We start from the raw sequence: 20825 nt of genomic DNA on the forward strand, positions 1-20825 counted from the left end.
AATAGCCAAACTATGGAAAGAACCTAGATGTCCATCAACAGACGGATGGATAAAGAAGATGTGGTATATATACACAATGGAATACTATGCAGCCATCAAAAGAAATGAAATCTTGCCATTTGCGACGACGTGGGTGGAACTAGAGGGTATCATGCTTAGCGAAATAAGTCAGTCGGAGAAAGACAACTATCATATGATCTCCCTGATATGAGGGAGAGGAGATGCAACATGGGGGGTTAAGGGGGTAGGAGAAGACTAAATGAAACAAGATGGGATTGGGAGGGAGACAAACCATAAGTGACTCTTAATCTCACAAAACAAACTGAGGGTTGATGGGGGGAGAGGGGTGGGGAGGGGGGTTGGGAGGGGGGGTGGGGTTATGGACATTGGGGAGGGTATGTGCTATGGTGAGTGCTGTGAAGTGTGTAAAGCTGGCGATTCACAGACCTGTACCCCTGGGGATAAAAATATATGTTTATAAAAAATAAAATTTAAAAAAAATAGTCACAAAAAATATTTTTAGAAATAAAACAAAATAAAAAATATTAGTTGTAAAAAAAAAAAGATGCTTCATTGGCTTCATCCTTCTGCAGTGAAGAGTGTATGATTTAAAATCCATCTAGAGCTGAAAAATATCCCTAACCAACCCTAATTATCAGATGAACTCAATAAAGCTTTTTCTGTTTCTTCTTTTCCACATATTTTCACTACATAATTCAATCACACAGCATATACATAAAACTGTTTACCTGATGAAGCTCAACTTTTTTTTGCTAGGATCCATAATGCTTGAGAATGTTACTCATACTGTGCCCATGTTTGAAGGTTGTGGTTCTCTAAAGGATGATATTAATAAAAGAAAAACTTTTGCTGCCAGATGGTAAAAATAAGGTAATATAAAACCCAGGACTGTGAAAAAGGACCATTTGCCCTTTTCTTTGATGAAATTGTCATGGGATGAAATAAATAATAGACTCAGAACCAGAGGACCTAGGTAAGCATTAAAATAAAAAACACAGCCGTGCATATTAGTAGTTACATGAACTTGTCTAGATTACTTCCTTTCTGTACCTTTAAAATAGGGTTTGTTGTTGTGAGGATTTAAAAAAGGATGATGTCTGTGAAAACATTTACAATTATTATAGAACACAGCAATCTACCTGGGGGAAACAAAGAAGCTTTAATTTGGGGGCTCTATGCCCTTAGAAATGCCACCCACACAGTTTGGAAGGCCGGGAGCAGCTGACGGAGGGGGAGTTAATGAGGTAAGGTGTGGGAGAGAACAAAAAAGATTTCCTCAGTTCAGGGCTGGAGGCAGTGGAACACTCCTTATCTCCCAGGTGAGTATAAGTTTCCAAGGAAGACTCTTCTTGGGAATTCTCTGTGGGAGTCAAACCATAAATTAGGAGAGACAGAAGAGTTTGGCCAGATGACTGCATCTATTAATGGAGCCCTCTGCCATGTTACCACTTAGTTATTCTACGCTTAGAGTGGAAGAGACCCAACTGCAGAAGAAATGGAAGCACGTGCAAACTGGGAAAACAATGCTCAGCTGGGATCGTTGGGGCCTTGGGCCTGATTAACTGTCCACCAAGAGTGCCAAAGGTAGGTCTTGCTTCTGATCAGGTGCTTGGATTTTGTTCTCATTGCAACAGAAAGGTGGTAGAAGAATTTTAAGCCTGGAGTGACAGAAATCCATCCTTCCTCTTGGGGCACAACAACTACAGTATGTGCTTAGCAATGAATCAGTGATTCTCAACCAAATCCTACATTCTGTTTGCTCATAGTCACACTATGGATACTAAGGTATGGTAACACGGTACAAGTTAAAATTATAACAAATCCACCAAAAGATATACTTATTGGCCTAAAAGAAATATTACATTGTAATTTAAGAAGTTAAAATTTCATATATTTTAATAGCTCTAATTTAATAAGGTAAGCCTGTCCTTTTGGGATCTGGCAGTGTAGCAGTTCAAGCAGGAGTGCTGTCTGAATCCCTGGAACCTAAAATAACATTTTTACAAAAAAGCAGCAGTCACTAAGTTGGCCTGGAAAGTAAGAGAACTGGAAATGTAAAGATGGTATCTTTAACAAGTGTCATTCTACTATTTTACAGCTCTTGCCAATACAGCACTTTAAAAGATGTGCATTACAGTGAATTTCGAATTGAAAAAAGTAAATCCCAAATATGGGTAAAATTAGCAGCCCCACTCCTTGCCATTGTAATAAATGATTAAGTAGGTGTTACAAAGATGAAAAAGCAGAGCATCTCTTTCTAATCCTGACAGACATCTTCCCCTTCTTCACTGATCCTTTATCTTGCAGTGAAGACCTGCATAAGGAAGTCGGTTCCTGGTATGGTCCTGATAAGAACGCTTCTTTCTAGAGGTAGCAGCAGCAAGGACTACATTGCTTTTGCAGACACAGTTCGTGAACTTGTGCCAAGTTTCTCTGAAGCTTGGAAACTGGGAAAGTGTCTGTGCTTCTGATTAATAATATTCAGCAACCAGGCTGAAACCAGAGGAAGTATAATCACAGGTAGGGAGGGAGTCAGTCACAGAGCTCCTGTGGTTGAGCGGCCATGAGAGGGCACTAACACCGCTGAGCGCACACAGCCCTTTCGTGCCCAGGGGCTGACATGAGCCTAAGCTGAGATCCGTCAAGGGATTAAGACCTCCTCTGTCTCAGAGACAATGCAGGATGGGCCTCCTCTCAATTCCCCCCACACCCAGTTTAAATTACTCTTCTACCTTAATCTCTTTAAGACTCGAGGCTACTTTGTAATAAAATTATTCTCAATTTATATCACACATGGATGATTATTCTATCTCCCTCATACACTATAACATCCTCCAAGTCAGAGTCGTCTCTCTTGATCCCCATTCACCCATCATATAAACATTTCAAACAGTACATGAGAAAGTGACTTAAATAGTAAATGTCTTACTGCTTTGCTCCCCAAAGATAACCACTATTAAGTTTCTTACATCTCCCTCCATAAATGTTTGTGGGCATATACAAACTTTTATGTTATTTAATGTTCAATCCAATGAGCAAAACTTAAAAGAAATAGGGATTGATAATACAGAATTTTAAAAAATTTCTGGTTCAGGGTAGTATATAAATAATTATAAGTAACTGCAAAATAAGGTGTGTTTGTGAACATTCCAAGGCAGATACAACCTGCCTCCATCTACCACTCACACCTCCTCCATCTTCCAGGACTTCAGCAAGTACTGAGTTTGGGTAGCAGGTGGAATTACCAGGACACAAGCCTGGTGAGTCCAGCTCTGTCTCTAACATGGTGGGTATTCCTTGACAAATCCACTCTACCTCTCTGAATCTCAGTTTCCTCTCTTATAAAATGAGACGGTATTTTCAGAGGTTCCTTTGAGAGTTCAGGATTGAAGCTGATAAATAAAACAGGTACACAAAGCCCAAACTATCACAGCTTCCCAGGAGAATATGCATGCAAATTAGACTGGAGCAGTTATTTAAAAAATATTTTTAATTGAGATATAATTGACATATGACGTTATATTAGTTTCAGGTATACAACAACTTCACATTTATATACAGTACAAAATGATCATCATGATAAGTCTAATAAACATTCAGCACCATCCCAGCTACAAAAATTTTTTTCTTGTGATGAGAACTTTTAAGATCTAATCTATTAGCAGCTTTCAAATATTCAATACAGTATTATTAGCTATAGTCACCATGATGTACATTATATTCCCAGAAGTGAGTTATTTTATAACTGGAACTTTGTACCTTTTGATCACCTTTACCTGTTTTGTCCTCACCATATTTGTGAACTTGGGTTTCTTTGGTTTTGTTTTTTAGAATCCACATATAAATGAGATCATATGGTATGTCTTTCTCTGTCTGACTTATTTCACTTAGCATAATCTCCTCTAGGTCCATCCATGTTGCCACAAATGGCAGGGTTTTATTCTTTTGTATGGTTGAATTGCATATATATGCCCCACAACTTCTTTATCCATTCATCCATAGTTGGGACGCTCGGTTTGTTTCCATATCTTGGCTATTGTAAATGACGTTGCAATGAAGTGGGGATGCACAGATCTTTTCAAGTTAGTGTTTTCATTTGCTTTCAATAAACATGCAGCAGTGTTATTGCTGGATCATATGCTAGTACTATTCTTAATTTTTTGGCCAACAGGTTTCTGTTTTCCACAGGAGCTACACCAATGTACATTCCCACAAGAGTGCACAAGGCTTCCCTTTTCAACACAACCTCACCATCACTGGTTCTTATAGTTTTGATGATCACCATCCTAACAGGTGTGAGATGATAGCTCACTGTGGTTTTGATCTGTATTTTTCTGACGACTCGTGATGTTGGCCATCTGTATGACTTAATTGGAAAAATGTCTCTACAGATCTTTTGTTCATTTCTTAATTGAAGTGTTTGGGTTTTTTGCTACTGAGTTGTAGGAGTTCTTTATATATTTTGGATATTAACCCCTTACAAGATTATGATTTGCAAATATTTTCTCCCTTTCAGTAGGTCATCTTTCATTTTGTTGACAATTTCCTTTATTGTGTAGCAGCTTTTCAGTTTGATGTAGTCCTTTGTTTATTTTTGCTTTTGGTGTCAGATTAAAAAAATCATCACCAAGACCACTGTCAAGGAACTTACCTCCTACGTTTTCTTCTAGGAGTTTTATACTTTTAGGTCCCACACTCAAGTCTTTAATCCATTTTGAGTTAATTTTTGAGATGGTCCAATTTCATTCTTTTGCCTGTGGCTGTCCAGTTTTCCCAGCACCATTCACTGAAGAGACGACCCTTTACCCATTGTATATTCTTGGCTTCTCTGTCATAAATTAGTTGACCATGTATACACATGGGTTTATTTCTGGGCTCTCTATTCTGTTCCACTGATCTATGTATCTGTTTTTATGCCAAGACCATACTGTTTTGATTACTATAGCTTTGTAATACAGTGTGAACTCCAGAAGCATAATATTTCCAGTTTTGTTGTTCTTTCTCAAGACTGCTTTGGCTATTTGGGGTCTTCTGTGGCTTCACACAAACTTAAGAATTCTTTGTCTAGTTCTGTGGAAAATGCCATTGGAATTTTGATAAGGATTGCACCAAATCTTTAGGTTGCCCTAGGTGGTATGGATATTTTAATAATATCAATTCTTTTAATCCATGAGCACAGACTATCTACCCATTTATTTGTGTCTTTTTCGATTACTTTCATTAATGTCTTATAGCTTTCAGTGTGCAGATTTTTTACCTCAACTTTATTTATTCCTAGGTATTTTATTCTTTACAATAGAATTGGAAAAGGGATTGTTTTCTTAATTTTTTAAAGTTTTATTTATTTATTTGACAGAGAGAAAAAAAGAGAGAGTACAAGCAGGAGAAATGTCAAGGAGAGGGGGAGAAACAGGCTCCCCACTGAGCAGGGAACCCATGTGGCTCGATCCCAGAACCCTGAGATCATGACCTGAGTTGAAGGCAGATGCTTAACCAACTGAGCCACCCAGGTGCCCCTTAAGTTCTCTTTTTGATATTTTGTTATTAGAATACAGAAACACAACAGATTTTTGTATATTGATTTTGTATCTTGAAACTTTTTCTTTCATTAGTTCTACTAGTTCTTTGGTAGTTTTTAGGATTTTCTCTATGTAATATATCATCTATAAATAGTTTTACTTCCTTTTCCTTCTAATTTAGATCCCTCTCATTTCTTTTACTTACCTAACTGCTTTGGCTAGGACTTCTAATACTATGTTAAATGAAAGTGGTGAGAGTGAGCATCCTATCTTATTCCTGATTTTATCATTGAGTATGATGTTAGCTATGGGCTTGTCATATTATGGCCTTTATTATGTTGAGGTATGTTCCCTCCATACCGACTTTATTGAGAGTTTTTAATCATTAATGGGTGTTGAATTTTGTCAAGTGTTTTTTCTAACTCTATTGAGATGATCATGTAATTTTTGCCCTTCATTTTGTTAATGTGGTATATTGCACTGATTGATTTGCAGATGTTGAACCATCCCTGCATCTCTGGAATAAATGTCAATATATTCATTGTATATTGAATTCAAAGGTTTGCTAATATTTTGTTGAGGATTTTTATATCTATGTTCATCAGGGATATTGGCCTGTAGTGTTCTTTCCTAGTGGCATTCTTTTTTTTTTTTTTTTTTAAAGATTTTATTTATTTGACAGAGAGAGAGATAATGAGAGCAGCAACACAAGCAGGGGGAGTGGGAGAGGGAGAAGCAGACCCCCCTCCAAGCAAGGAGCCTGATATGGGGCTCGATCCCAGCACCCTGGGATCATGACCCAAGCCAAAGGCAGACACTTAATGACTGAGCCACCCAGGAGCCCCTTTCTAGTGGCATTCTTGTCTGGTTTTGGTATCAGGGTAATGCTGGCTTTGTAAAATGTGTTTGGAAGCATTCTCTTGGAGTAATTTTTTAAAACAATTTCCTGAGCTGTAATTCACAAGAAAATCCACATCCTGTTTTAACACAGAGGTATATCAAGCAATCTACACTGATCCTGAAGTTATCTTAGGATGCAGCCACAATCCTTCAGAAGTAGAGCCAACCTATGTTTACTCATTTCTCAGCAATGCATGTGACCTTCTCATCAGCCTCAGAGAGCTCATGACTATTTTTCCATTGTCAAGAGTCATAGGTAAGTTCAACGTTACATTCAGGAGCTATAGGTCAAACTTAAGCAAATAGTTGATATTTAACTCCCATTTGCCACCTCAGTACAATGTGCTGCCTACCAGGGAGGAGGAGGTCTTCCTGTTGATTAGACCACATATGTTGTTTTGTCCTGTTTGTTCTATTCTGACCATGTCCTTTACCAGGAGCACAGATAATTATCCAAAGGAGTGTGCAAGTGATGAGGGAGGACTTACGAAATAGGGAAAAGGTCCTGGAAGTGGGTAGGGCACCATTCATGTTAAACATCTATTTGGCGATTCAACTGCAAGCTAACAATAGCAAAGTTACTAATAATGGATGAAAATCTTTGTTCTAGGGCAAAGCCAGAAAAAGGAAAGTGGCATTCACAGTGTATTTGTCAAGTGTTTTTGCCATTTCTCTCAGACGCAGGAGATGGAGGTTAAAAGAACAAACTCTGGAGTTAGATTGGTATGGGTTCTGCCACCATTAGACTATTACCTAATCAATTCTGAGCCTCTACTGTTTATTTATTTCAAAGAGACAGACAAAGTATTACATGCATTGTGCTTATCATTATTATTATCTGGAACTGTGGGTTCTGTAGGCTATCTCCTGTGAAATAAAAGACCATTAAAAAAACAATTACAAGTGGGACGCCTGGGTGGCTCAGTTGGTTGGACGACTGCTTTCGGCTCAGGTCATGATCCTCGAGTCCCGTGATCGATTTCCGCATTGGGCTCCCAGCTCCACAGGGAGTCTGCTTCTCCTTCTGACCTTCTCCTCACTCATGCTCTCTCTCACTGCCTCTCTTTCAAATAAATAAATAAAATCTTTAAAAAAAAAAAATTACAAGTAAAACTGAAAAATTATCTCCTGGTAAATAAACTGTACTTACCTGAAAGGAATTCATAGAGCGAAGGGATGGAGGCAGTGTGGCATTATTCCTTGATAATATCAGCAGCAGCTCCAAGCAGGTTGCAGAGGGCAGGGTTAGAGAGTGGATGCTGATGTCACTTTCCCAAGCACTGCAAAGCCTGAAACACATTGATGTGTATAATTACATAATTGTAGGGCGCCTAGGTGGCTCAGTCGGTTAAGCATCCAACTCTTGATTTCAGTTCAGGTCATGATCTCAGGATAGTGAAATCCAGCCCAGTGACAGGCTCCAGGCCCAGCAAGGAGTCTGCTAAATATTCTCTCTCTCCCTATGCCTCTGTCCCTCCCCCACCCACTCATGCTTTCTTTCTCTCTCTCAAAAAATAATAATAATTTCATAGTTGTATCGGGTCATAATTATTTCAAAAATTTGATGGAGAAGGAGAAGACTTTCAAGTGTAGAAGGGAAAAGCAATGCACAAAAACTAGAAATAAAATGGTTATACTAAAAATTCAGAGTAAATATCTAAGACATTTTTATAGTGTTTTTGATATAAGACAGATTCCGTAATTTTTTCAGGTCAACACTGCATACTCAAAGTTTAAGAGTCAGATGAAATGTGGTCTTATTTGTGAGGGGTCTATTTGGGGTGGGGGATGGATAACAGCTAACATACTGAATGCTTCCTCTATTCTATGCCCTCTTCTACATGTAACATCACGTTCGCCCTTCAGATACGTATGAAATGAAACTGTCACTATCCTCATTCTACCGATGTGGAAATTGTTTGAGCTGGACATGCCCTATGAAGTGTCTAGTTCGTTGATTTTCAAACCTTTAAAAAGTGACAGAATCCTTTTATCAAAAAGTCCTGTGAAAGCTCCATTTATAATACAAATAAAAGCAAAGCTGCTCTGTTGGAAGGGGAAAGGTTGGCAGGAAGCTCCCTTCATCTTCCAAAGTAGCCTATGAAGCATCTCTGCTATATCCTGTTGAACTTACTTGAGAATTATTTCATTCAAGAAATGAGGAAACTGAAGGCTAGAAAAGTAAAGAGACTTCTCTGGGACGAGGTATGTGTTCAGAAACGATATGATTGGGTACAGAACCCTGGCTTCCTGAATTCCTATATCTAGTGCTTTAAGTAAAGGGGGAAATCAGAAAATCACTATGGGAAAAAGGTGTAATAAGAATAGGATATGTTTTTTCTGTCAATTCTTCTATTTACTTATTTCCTATCTGTGCCCCTGTCAAAGTATCTCTTATCACTGTCCTAATTTTTAAAGAGAAACCTGTGTGTGTGTGTGTGTGTGTGTGTGTGTGTGTGTGTGTGTGTGTGTGTAAAAAATAGTCACAAAAAATATTTTTAGAAATAAAACAAAATAAAAAATATTAGTTGTAAAAAAAAAAAGATGCTTCATTGGCTTCATCCTTCTGCAGTGAAGAGTGTATGATTTAAAATCCATCTAGAGCTGAAAAATATCCCTAACCAACCCTAATTATCAGATGAACTCAATAAAGCTTTTTCTGTTTCTTCTTTTCCACATATTTTCACTACATAATTCAATCACACAGCATATACATAAAACTGTTTACCTGATGAAGCTCAACTTTTTTTTGCTAGGATCCATAATGCTTGAGAATGTTACTCATACTGTGCCCATGTTTGAAGGTTGTGGTTCTCTAAAGGATGATATTAATAAAAGAAAAACTTTTGCTGCCAGATGGTAAAAATAAGGTAATATAAAACCCAGGACTGTGAAAAAGGACCATTTGCCCTTTTCTTTGATGAAATTGTCATGGGATGAAATAAATAATAGACTCAGAACCAGAGGACCTAGGTAAGCATTAAAATAAAAAACACAGCCGTGCATATTAGTAGTTACATGAACTTGTCTAGATTACTTCCTTTCTGTACCTTTAAAATAGGGTTTGTTGTTGTGAGGATTTAAAAAAGGATGATGTCTGTGAAAACATTTACAATTATTATAGAACACAGCAATCTACCTGGGGGAAACAAAGAAGCTTTAATTTGGGGGCTCTATGCCCTTAGAAATGCCACCCACACAGTTTGGAAGGCCGGGAGCAGCTGACGGAGGGGGAGTTAATGAGGTAAGGTGTGGGAGAGAACAAAAAAGATTTCCTCAGTTCAGGGCTGGAGGCAGTGGAACACTCCTTATCTCCCAGGTGAGTATAAGTTTCCAAGGAAGACTCTTCTTGGGAATTCTCTGTGGGAGTCAAACCATAAATTAGGAGAGACAGAAGAGTTTGGCCAGATGACTGCATCTATTAATGGAGCCCTCTGCCATGTTACCACTTAGTTATTCTACGCTTAGAGTGGAAGAGACCCAACTGCAGAAGAAATGGAAGCACGTGCAAACTGGGAAAACAATGCTCAGCTGGGATCGTTGGGGCCTTGGGCCTGATTAACTGTCCACCAAGAGTGCCAAAGGTAGGTCTTGCTTCTGATCAGGTGCTTGGATTTTGTTCTCATTGCAACAGAAAGGTGGTAGAAGAATTTTAAGCCTGGAGTGACAGAAATCCATCCTTCCTCTTGGGGCACAACAACTACAGTATGTGCTTAGCAATGAATCAGTGATTCTCAACCAAATCCTACATTCTGTTTGCTCATAGTCACACTATGGATACTAAGGTATGGTAACACGGTACAAGTTAAAATTATAACAAATCCACCAAAAGATATACTTATTGGCCTAAAAGAAATATTACATTGTAATTTAAGAAGTTAAAATTTCATATATTTTAATAGCTCTAATTTAATAAGGTAAGCCTGTCCTTTTGGGATCTGGCAGTGTAGCAGTTCAAGCAGGAGTGCTGTCTGAATCCCTGGAACCTAAAATAACATTTTTACAAAAAAGCAGCAGTCACTAAGTTGGCCTGGAAAGTAAGAGAACTGGAAATGTAAAGATGGTATCTTTAACAAGTGTCATTCTACTATTTTACAGCTCTTGCCAATACAGCACTTTAAAAGATGTGCATTACAGTGAATTTCGAATTGAAAAAAGTAAATCCCAAATATGGGTAAAATTAGCAGCCCCACTCCTTGCCATTGTAATAAATGATTAAGTAGGTGTTACAAAGATGAAAAAGCAGAGCATCTCTTTCTAATCCTGACAGACATCTTCCCCTTCTTCACTGATCCTTTATCTTGCAGTGAAGACCTGCATAAGGAAGTCGGTTCCTGGTATGGTCCTGATAAGAACGCTTCTTTCTAGAGGTAGCAGCAGCAAGGACTACATTGCTTTTGCAGACACAGTTCGTGAACTTGTGCCAAGTTTCTCTGAAGCTTGGAAACTGGGAAAGTGTCTGTGCTTCTGATTAATAATATTCAGCAACCAGGCTGAAACCAGAGGAAGTATAATCACAGGTAGGGAGGGAGTCAGTCACAGAGCTCCTGTGGTTGAGCGGCCATGAGAGGGCACTAACACCGCTGAGCGCACACAGCCCTTTCGTGCCCAGGGGCTGACATGAGCCTAAGCTGAGATCCGTCAAGGGATTAAGACCTCCTCTGTCTCAGAGACAATGCAGGATGGGCCTCCTCTCAATTCCCCCCACACCCAGTTTAAATTACTCTTCTACCTTAATCTCTTTAAGACTCGAGGCTACTTTGTAATAAAATTATTCTCAATTTATATCACACATGGATGATTATTCTATCTCCCTCATACACTATAACATCCTCCAAGTCAGAGTCGTCTCTCTTGATCCCCATTCACCCATCATATAAACATTTCAAACAGTACATGAGAAAGTGACTTAAATAGTAAATGTCTTACTGCTTTGCTCCCCAAAGATAACCACTATTAAGTTTCTTACATCTCCCTCCATAAATGTTTGTGGGCATATACAAACTTTTATGTTATTTAATGTTCAATCCAATGAGCAAAACTTAAAAGAAATAGGGATTGATAATACAGAATTTTAAAAAATTTCTGGTTCAGGGTAGTATATAAATAATTATAAGTAACTGCAAAATAAGGTGTGTTTGTGAACATTCCAAGGCAGATACAACCTGCCTCCATCTACCACTCACACCTCCTCCATCTTCCAGGACTTCAGCAAGTACTGAGTTTGGGTAGCAGGTGGAATTACCAGGACACAAGCCTGGTGAGTCCAGCTCTGTCTCTAACATGGTGGGTATTCCTTGACAAATCCACTCTACCTCTCTGAATCTCAGTTTCCTCTCTTATAAAATGAGACGGTATTTTCAGAGGTTCCTTTGAGAGTTCAGGATTGAAGCTGATAAATAAAACAGGTACACAAAGCCCAAACTATCACAGCTTCCCAGGAGAATATGCATGCAAATTAGACTGGAGCAGTTATTTAAAAAATATTTTTAATTGAGATATAATTGACATATGACGTTATATTAGTTTCAGGTATACAACAACTTCACATTTATATACAGTACAAAATGATCATCATGATAAGTCTAATAAACATTCAGCACCATCCCAGCTACAAAAATTTTTTTCTTGTGATGAGAACTTTTAAGATCTAATCTATTAGCAGCTTTCAAATATTCAATACAGTATTATTAGCTATAGTCACCATGATGTACATTATATTCCCAGAAGTGAGTTATTTTATAACTGGAACTTTGTACCTTTTGATCACCTTTACCTGTTTTGTCCTCACCATATTTGTGAACTTGGGTTTCTTTGGTTTTGTTTTTTAGAATCCACATATAAATGAGATCATATGGTATGTCTTTCTCTGTCTGACTTATTTCACTTAGCATAATCTCCTCTAGGTCCATCCATGTTGCCACAAATGGCAGGGTTTTATTCTTTTGTATGGTTGAATTGCATATATATGCCCCACAACTTCTTTATCCATTCATCCATAGTTGGGACGCTCGGTTTGTTTCCATATCTTGGCTATTGTAAATGACGTTGCAATGAAGTGGGGATGCACAGATCTTTTCAAGTTAGTGTTTTCATTTGCTTTCAATAAACATGCAGCAGTGTTATTGCTGGATCATATGCTAGTACTATTCTTAATTTTTTGGCCAACAGGTTTCTGTTTTCCACAGGAGCTACACCAATGTACATTCCCACAAGAGTGCACAAGGCTTCCCTTTTCAACACAACCTCACCATCACTGGTTCTTATAGTTTTGATGATCACCATCCTAACAGGTGTGAGATGATAGCTCACTGTGGTTTTGATCTGTATTTTTCTGACGACTCGTGATGTTGGCCATCTGTATGACTTAATTGGAAAAATGTCTCTACAGATCTTTTGTTCATTTCTTAATTGAAGTGTTTGGGTTTTTTGCTACTGAGTTGTAGGAGTTCTTTATATATTTTGGATATTAACCCCTTACAAGATTATGATTTGCAAATATTTTCTCCCTTTCAGTAGGTCATCTTTCATTTTGTTGACAATTTCCTTTATTGTGTAGCAGCTTTTCAGTTTGATGTAGTCCTTTGTTTATTTTTGCTTTTGGTGTCAGATTAAAAAAATCATCACCAAGACCACTGTCAAGGAACTTACCTCCTACGTTTTCTTCTAGGAGTTTTATACTTTTAGGTCCCACACTCAAGTCTTTAATCCATTTTGAGTTAATTTTTGAGATGGTCCAATTTCATTCTTTTGCCTGTGGCTGTCCAGTTTTCCCAGCACCATTCACTGAAGAGACGACCCTTTACCCATTGTATATTCTTGGCTTCTCTGTCATAAATTAGTTGACCATGTATACACATGGGTTTATTTCTGGGCTCTCTATTCTGTTCCACTGATCTATGTATCTGTTTTTATGCCAAGACCATACTGTTTTGATTACTATAGCTTTGTAATACAGTGTGAACTCCAGAAGCATAATATTTCCAGTTTTGTTGTTCTTTCTCAAGACTGCTTTGGCTATTTGGGGTCTTCTGTGGCTTCACACAAACTTAAGAATTCTTTGTCTAGTTCTGTGGAAAATGCCATTGGAATTTTGATAAGGATTGCACCAAATCTTTAGGTTGCCCTAGGTGGTATGGATATTTTAATAATATCAATTCTTTTAATCCATGAGCACAGACTATCTACCCATTTATTTGTGTCTTTTTCGATTACTTTCATTAATGTCTTATAGCTTTCAGTGTGCAGATTTTTTACCTCAACTTTATTTATTCCTAGGTATTTTATTCTTTACAATAGAATTGGAAAAGGGATTGTTTTCTTAATTTTTTAAAGTTTTATTTATTTATTTGACAGAGAGAAAAAAAGAGAGAGTACAAGCAGGAGAAATGTCAAGGAGAGGGGGAGAAACAGGCTCCCCACTGAGCAGGGAACCCATGTGGCTCGATCCCAGAACCCTGAGATCATGACCTGAGTTGAAGGCAGATGCTTAACCAACTGAGCCACCCAGGTGCCCCTTAAGTTCTCTTTTTGATATTTTGTTATTAGAATACAGAAACACAACAGATTTTTGTATATTGATTTTGTATCTTGAAACTTTTTCTTTCATTAGTTCTACTAGTTCTTTGGTAGTTTTTAGGATTTTCTCTATGTAATATATCATCTATAAATAGTTTTACTTCCTTTTCCTTCTAATTTAGATCCCTCTCATTTCTTTTACTTACCTAACTGCTTTGGCTAGGACTTCTAATACTATGTTAAATGAAAGTGGTGAGAGTGAGCATCCTATCTTATTCCTGATTTTATCATTGAGTATGATGTTAGCTATGGGCTTGTCATATTATGGCCTTTATTATGTTGAGGTATGTTCCCTCCATACCGACTTTATTGAGAGTTTTTAATCATTAATGGGTGTTGAATTTTGTCAAGTGTTTTTTCTAACTCTATTGAGATGATCATGTAATTTTTGCCCTTCATTTTGTTAATGTGGTATATTGCACTGATTGATTTGCAGATGTTGAACCATCCCTGCATCTCTGGAATAAATGTCAATATATTCATTGTATATTGAATTCAAAGGTTTGCTAATATTTTGTTGAGGATTTTTATATCTATGTTCATCAGGGATATTGGCCTGTAGTGTTCTTTCCTAGTGGCATTCTTTTTTTTTTTTTTTTTTAAAGATTTTATTTATTTGACAGAGAGAGAGATAATGAGAGCAGCAACACAAGCAGGGGGAGTGGGAGAGGGAGAAGCAGACCCCCCTCCAAGCAAGGAGCCTGATATGGGGCTCGATCCCAGCACCCTGGGATCATGACCCAAGCCAAAGGCAGACACTTAATGACTGAGCCACCCAGGAGCCCCTTTCTAGTGGCATTCTTGTCTGGTTTTGGTATCAGGGTAATGCTGGCTTTGTAAAATGTGTTTGGAAGCATTCTCTTGGAGTAATTTTTTAAAACAATTTCCTGAGCTGTAATTCACAAGAAAATCCACATCCTGTTTTAACACAGAGGTATATCAAGCAATCTACACTGATCCTGAAGTTATCTTAGGATGCAGCCACAATCCTTCAGAAGTAGAGCCAACCTATGTTTACTCATTTCTCAGCAATGCATGTGACCTTCTCATCAGCCTCAGAGAGCTCATGACTATTTTTCCATTGTCAAGAGTCATAGGTAAGTTCAACGTTACATTCAGGAGCTATAGGTCAAACTTAAGCAAATAGTTGATATTTAACTCCCATTTGCCACCTCAGTACAATGTGCTGCCTACCAGGGAGGAGGAGGTCTTCCTGTTGATTAGACCACATATGTTGTTTTGTCCTGTTTGTTCTATTCTGACCATGTCCTTTACCAGGAGCACAGATAATTATCCAAAGGAGTGTGCAAGTGATGAGGGAGGACTTACGAAATAGGGAAAAGGTCCTGGAAGTGGGTAGGGCACCATTCATGTTAAACATCTATTTGGCGATTCAACTGCAAGCTAACAATAGCAAAGTTACTAATAATGGATGAAAATCTTTGTTCTAGGGCAAAGCCAGAAAAAGGAAAGTGGCATTCACAGTGTATTTGTCAAGTGTTTTTGCCATTTCTCTCAGACGCAGGAGATGGAGGTTAAAAGAACAAACTCTGGAGTTAGATTGGTATGGGTTCTGCCACCATTAGACTATTACCTAATCAATTCTGAGCCTCTACTGTTTATTTATTTCAAAGAGACAGACAAAGTATTACATGCATTGTGCTTATCATTATTATTATCTGGAACTGTGGGTTCTGTAGGCTATCTCCTGTGAAATAAAAGACCATTAAAAAAACAATTACAAGTGGGACGCCTGGGTGGCTCAGTTGGTTGGACGACTGCTTTCGGCTCAGGTCATGATCCTCGAGTCCCGTGATCGATTTCCGCATTGGGCTCCCAGCTCCACAGGGAGTCTGCTTCTCCTTCTGACCTTCTCCTCACTCATGCTCTCTCTCACTGCCTCTCTTTCAAATAAATAAATAAAATCTTTAAAAAAAAAAAATTACAAGTAAAACTGAAAAATTATCTCCTGGTAAATAAACTGTACTTACCTGAAAGGAATTCATAGAGCGAAGGGATGGAGGCAGTGTGGCATTATTCCTTGATAATATCAGCAGCAGCTCCAAGCAGGTTGCAGAGGGCAGGGTTAGAGAGTGGATGCTGATGTCACTTTCCCAAGCACTGCAAAGCCTGAAACACATTGATGTGTATAATTACATAATTGTAGGGCGCCTAGGTGGCTCAGTCGGTTAAGCATCCAACTCTTGATTTCAGTTCAGGTCATGATCTCAGGATAGTGAAATCCAGCCCAGTGACAGGCTCCAGGCCCAGCAAGGAGTCTGCTAAATATTCTCTCTCTCCCTATGCCTCTGTCCCTCCCCCACCCACTCATGCTTTCTTTCTCTCTCTCAAAAAATAATAATAATTTCATAGTTGTATCGGGTCATAATTATTTCAAAAATTTGATGGAGAAGGAGAAGACTTTCAAGTGTAGAAGGGAAAAGCAATGCACAAAAACTAGAAATAAAATGGTTATACTAAAAATTCAGAGTAAATATCTAAGACATTTTTATAGTGTTTTTGATATAAGACAGATTCCGTAATTTTTTCAGGTCAACACTGCATACTCAAAGTTTAAGAGTCAGATGAAATGTGGTCTTATTTGTGAGGGGTCTATTTGGGGTGGGGGATGGATAACAGCTAACATACTGAATGCTTCCTCTATTCTATGCCCTCTTCTACATGTAACATCACGTTCGCCCTTCAGATACGTATGAAATGAAACTGTCACTATCCTCATTCTACCGATGTGGAAATTGTTTGAGCTGGACATGCCCTATGAAGTGTCTAGTTCGTTGATTTTCAAACCTTTAAAAAGTGACAGAATCCTTTTATCAAAAAGTCCTGTGAAAGCTCCATTTATAATACAAATAAAAGCAAAGCTGCTCTGTTGGAAGGGGAAAGGTTGGCAGGAAGCTCCCTTCATCTTCCAAAGTAGCCTATGAAGCATCTCTGCTATATCCTGTTGAACTTACTTGAGAATTATTTCATTCAAGAAATGAGGAAACTGAAGGCTAGAAAAGTAAAGAGACTTCTCTGGGACGAGGTATGTGTTCAGAAACGATATGATTGGGTACAGAACCCTGGCTTCCTGAATTCCTATATCTAGTGCTTTAAGTAAAGGGGGAAATCAGAAAATCACTATGGGAAAAAGGTGTAATAAGAATAGGATATGTTTTTTCTGTCAATTCTTCTATTTACTTATTTCCTATCTGTGCCCCTGTCAAAGTATCTCTTATCACTGTCCTAATTTTTAAAGAGAAACCTGTGTGTGTGTGTGTGTGTGTGTGTGTGTGTGTGTGTGTGTGTGTGTGTAATTATTATTTTTTGGCCATTTACATTAACTTCTTTTTGTGAAGCTACCTTTAACCCTATCGGTGAATTCTGGAACATCAGAGAGCATTGGTGGCTGAGGGCATAATGGATTTTAACGTTTATATGGTAAGTGATAGCAGATGGGTTAGCTGTGTCATCAATCAGTTTACTTATACTAATACATTTCTGATGTGGGATAGGGAATTAACTCTTCTTTGAAGCATTTGCTAATTAGTTGAACTAGAATAGGACACTGCCCACTTTCCCCCAAAATGTTCTGTTTTCAGCAAGGGCACATTTGGAATGTCTTCTCCGTGTTTTAAACACTTCTCTGTTATTTTCTGTTGATTGGCTATGTTATTCTTTCTCCTTTTATTAGTTATACAACATTCTCAACATTACTCTGGGGTAGAAATAAAAATCTCACCGTCTTTGGCAAAAGTCAAATGCAGTACTAGTGCAGTGGCTCTAAGCTCATTCTCCCAACCCCTTTCTTATGCCCCCTATAAACCACACCATTACTTGCATTACACTAAACACAGAAAGTCTTCTCATGCAGTTTTCTGGACCTGGAAGGCTGTTAGGCTACCTGGTGAACTTCTGTTCAGCCTGCAAGACCCACATAAGTATCATTTCCTTGGAGACATCCTCTTGTTCCCTTTATAAGAATTAACTACTTAGGGCACCTGGGTGGCTCAGTGGGTTAAGCCTCTGCCTTCAGCTCAGGTCATGATCTCAGGGTCCTGGGATCGAGCCCCACATCGGGCTCTCTGCTCCGCAGGGAGACTGCTTCCCCCCTCTCTCTGCATGCCTCTCTGCCTACTTGTGCTCTCTCTCTCTCTGAAAAAAAATAAATAAAATCTTTAAATTAAAAAAAAAAATTAACTACTTGCCCCATACCATATTTGTACCCATTACAACACTTAACCACCACCCTACTTGTATTCTTATATGAGCTGTATGACTCATCCTAGACCAAACACGAGCAATCATAACCTGCAGATTCCTCTAACTTGGCTGCTCAGTGTGGAAAGAAAGATGGGATTAGTTGTTCTTCCTCGGGCACACCCAGCCACCTTTTAGTGGCTATAAGAAAAACATTCCACTTACATTTGTATGTTCAATAATTTAATTTAATTTAATTTCCAAGTGTTATTTTTATAATCAGAAATGGGATTTTTGGGTCACACAAAGAAATGTTTAACTGTTACTCAAAGATGTTAACATGCTGCTAAGTGGCTATGGTGTGATCTATCAAAATCGATACACAAGTAGAAACTAAAATACATTAGCACTCCTTGTCACTGAGGAGTAACAAGCACTTTTGGACAAGTGTGGTTTCCTCATGAGATCCTGGAGTTCAGACATAATCTATACAATGTTATTAAACCACCAAAATTTACACAAAAGGACATTCACCACACTAATGATATCCATAGTCACCAAAAAAGATACAATTAGTTATACATGTTAGTTATTCACGTCTCTACGTAATTACAAATATTTGCATGGTATGTGAATTCAACTTTGGCATTTTATTTTTATTATTTTTTTTATTTTTTTATGAGATGCCACTAAAGCTGTATTTACTCACTATTTATTTTTTATTTTATTTTATTATGTTAGTCACCATACAGTAATTTAAATCTAATCCTTCAAGTATTCTGTGAGTTAACAACTTTTATCTCTACTGAAGCTCATGAAGTGACAAGTGTTGTCCTAATCACATGGCAAGTGAGGGAAAAGAAATTCAAGCATGATCCTCTCCACATAAATTTCATTCTCTTTTATATCCAGAAATGCTTCATATTTCTAGACAAATTCTATCCTCCAAAATTGAAAAGCCCAAGGGTAAGTATGGAGTAAATTTTAGGTATCTTAGAACACCTCATTTTCTAATAATTCGAACCACCTTATTTTTAAAATTAGACAACCCAGCTGGACCTAGGATGGCTCAAATGCCTAATATTCATCCTTTATTTATCCTAATATTTATCCATTTATTCTTTCTTTTCCCATACTATATATTCATTAGTCCCAGGATTTACCTTTTTATTGTTAAGTTTCATAAATGTTCTCTATAATCTTAACCACATATTAATCACATGAAACATCCATATATGTGGACAAAAACAGAGTAACACATGAAAAAATAAATGGTAACAGCTGTTTTGGAAATTTAGAACTATGGGTAACTTTTCCCCGAAACTTCAGTTAATGATTTTACATTGTGGTTTCTGTTTTGTTTTGGTTTGGTTTGGTTTTGTCTTGCTTTGTTTTGACTTAGGAATAAAGAAATAAAGAAAGCAGGAAGATGAAGAAATGGTCTGTCATATTTAAAATTCAGTTTATCTTAAAACCACCACCAAACTCATTATGAAAATTTAAGGCATGTGTTAATTAAGCCAGAAGTGATCCTTGAGACTATCTACCCCATGGCTCAAATATCAATATAAATTTCTGTTAATGATATAAACATTTTAAGAAATACAGGATTATAATAATCCAAAATTTGATTATTTCTGGTATTTCCTGCAAAAACATCCTAGTCTATTAGACCTAAATCAGTAAACTTCCACTGTAAAACTGGCAAGAAAGATAATTCAAAGAGAATTAGAAACTTAACATTAATTGAAATCTATTCTGGTGATTTTTTTTTAATTTAATTTAATTTTTTCAGTGTTCCAAGAGTCATTGTTTATGTACCATGGTCAGTGATTTTTAAAGTAGTGGGAAAGAAGCTTTCTAAGAGACTAGAATCATCATCCAGGTGACCTTAGTCAAAGAGACCAAAATGGAAGCAGAGGACACACCATCCTTATTTCGGAACTTTTGCCTTGACAAAATTCCCTAGAGAAGCAACTGTGGCCTCTCTATTTTTAAAGAGGCAATGAGAAGGGGGAGAGTCACTTTCCATCACTTCTAACAAAATAGTGAAATTCAGAATGAATCAAACACCAATAAATATTAAGAAAAGAACTTGAAAAAATAGAAAGGTGATACATTCTACTAAAAACCTGAGGTTGTTAATGTAATAGATGAAAATGACAAATAGAGATGATAAAACAACTCTACCAAAAATTAAAATATTTCAAATGAGTCCAACATACTATATAAGAAAAAAATAATATGTTATGGGAGAACTCAAGATGAAAACAGTTAATTTAAATGTCATGTTTTTCATATTTTCACAATGGATCTGGATTCTTCAGTCCTTAGAAGGACCTAAGAAAGCAAATACCCTATTAATGATGTTAAAATATAATACTGTTTATACCTGTATATTTTTAAATTTCAATTTCAAAGCTCTAACAATGATAAAGCTCATCAATTTAAGCTCTCAAAATACCAAAACAAGCAAATGACCACAACTAAATGGTAGACTTATTATGAACATACAACTATTTAATAAATAATTTAGAGAAGGAATCAAAATTTTATAAATTCTTATATTATCAAGAACAAAAAATTCAGAAACAACCAAATATACTG

General features: G+C 37.4%; 1 protein-coding gene across 1 annotated transcript in view; it reads right to left on the reverse strand.

The window, feature by feature from the left end:
• The window catches only part of LOC111147609 (ubiquitin protein ligase E3D), a 138019-nt gene that overhangs the window by 23030 nt on the left and 94164 nt on the right, over positions 1-20825 (reverse strand). The window contains 1 exon segment of the mRNA XM_022503764.1: positions 16010-16148. Within this exon segment, the coding sequence (XP_022359472.1) occupies positions 16010-16148 (139 nt within the window).

This window comes from Enhydra lutris, unplaced genomic scaffold, assembly GCF_002288905.1.
Source record: "Enhydra lutris kenyoni isolate GAN:26980312 unplaced genomic scaffold, ASM228890v2 scaffoldscaffold17, whole genome shotgun sequence".
Taxonomy (NCBI): domain Eukaryota; kingdom Metazoa; phylum Chordata; class Mammalia; order Carnivora; family Mustelidae; genus Enhydra; species Enhydra lutris.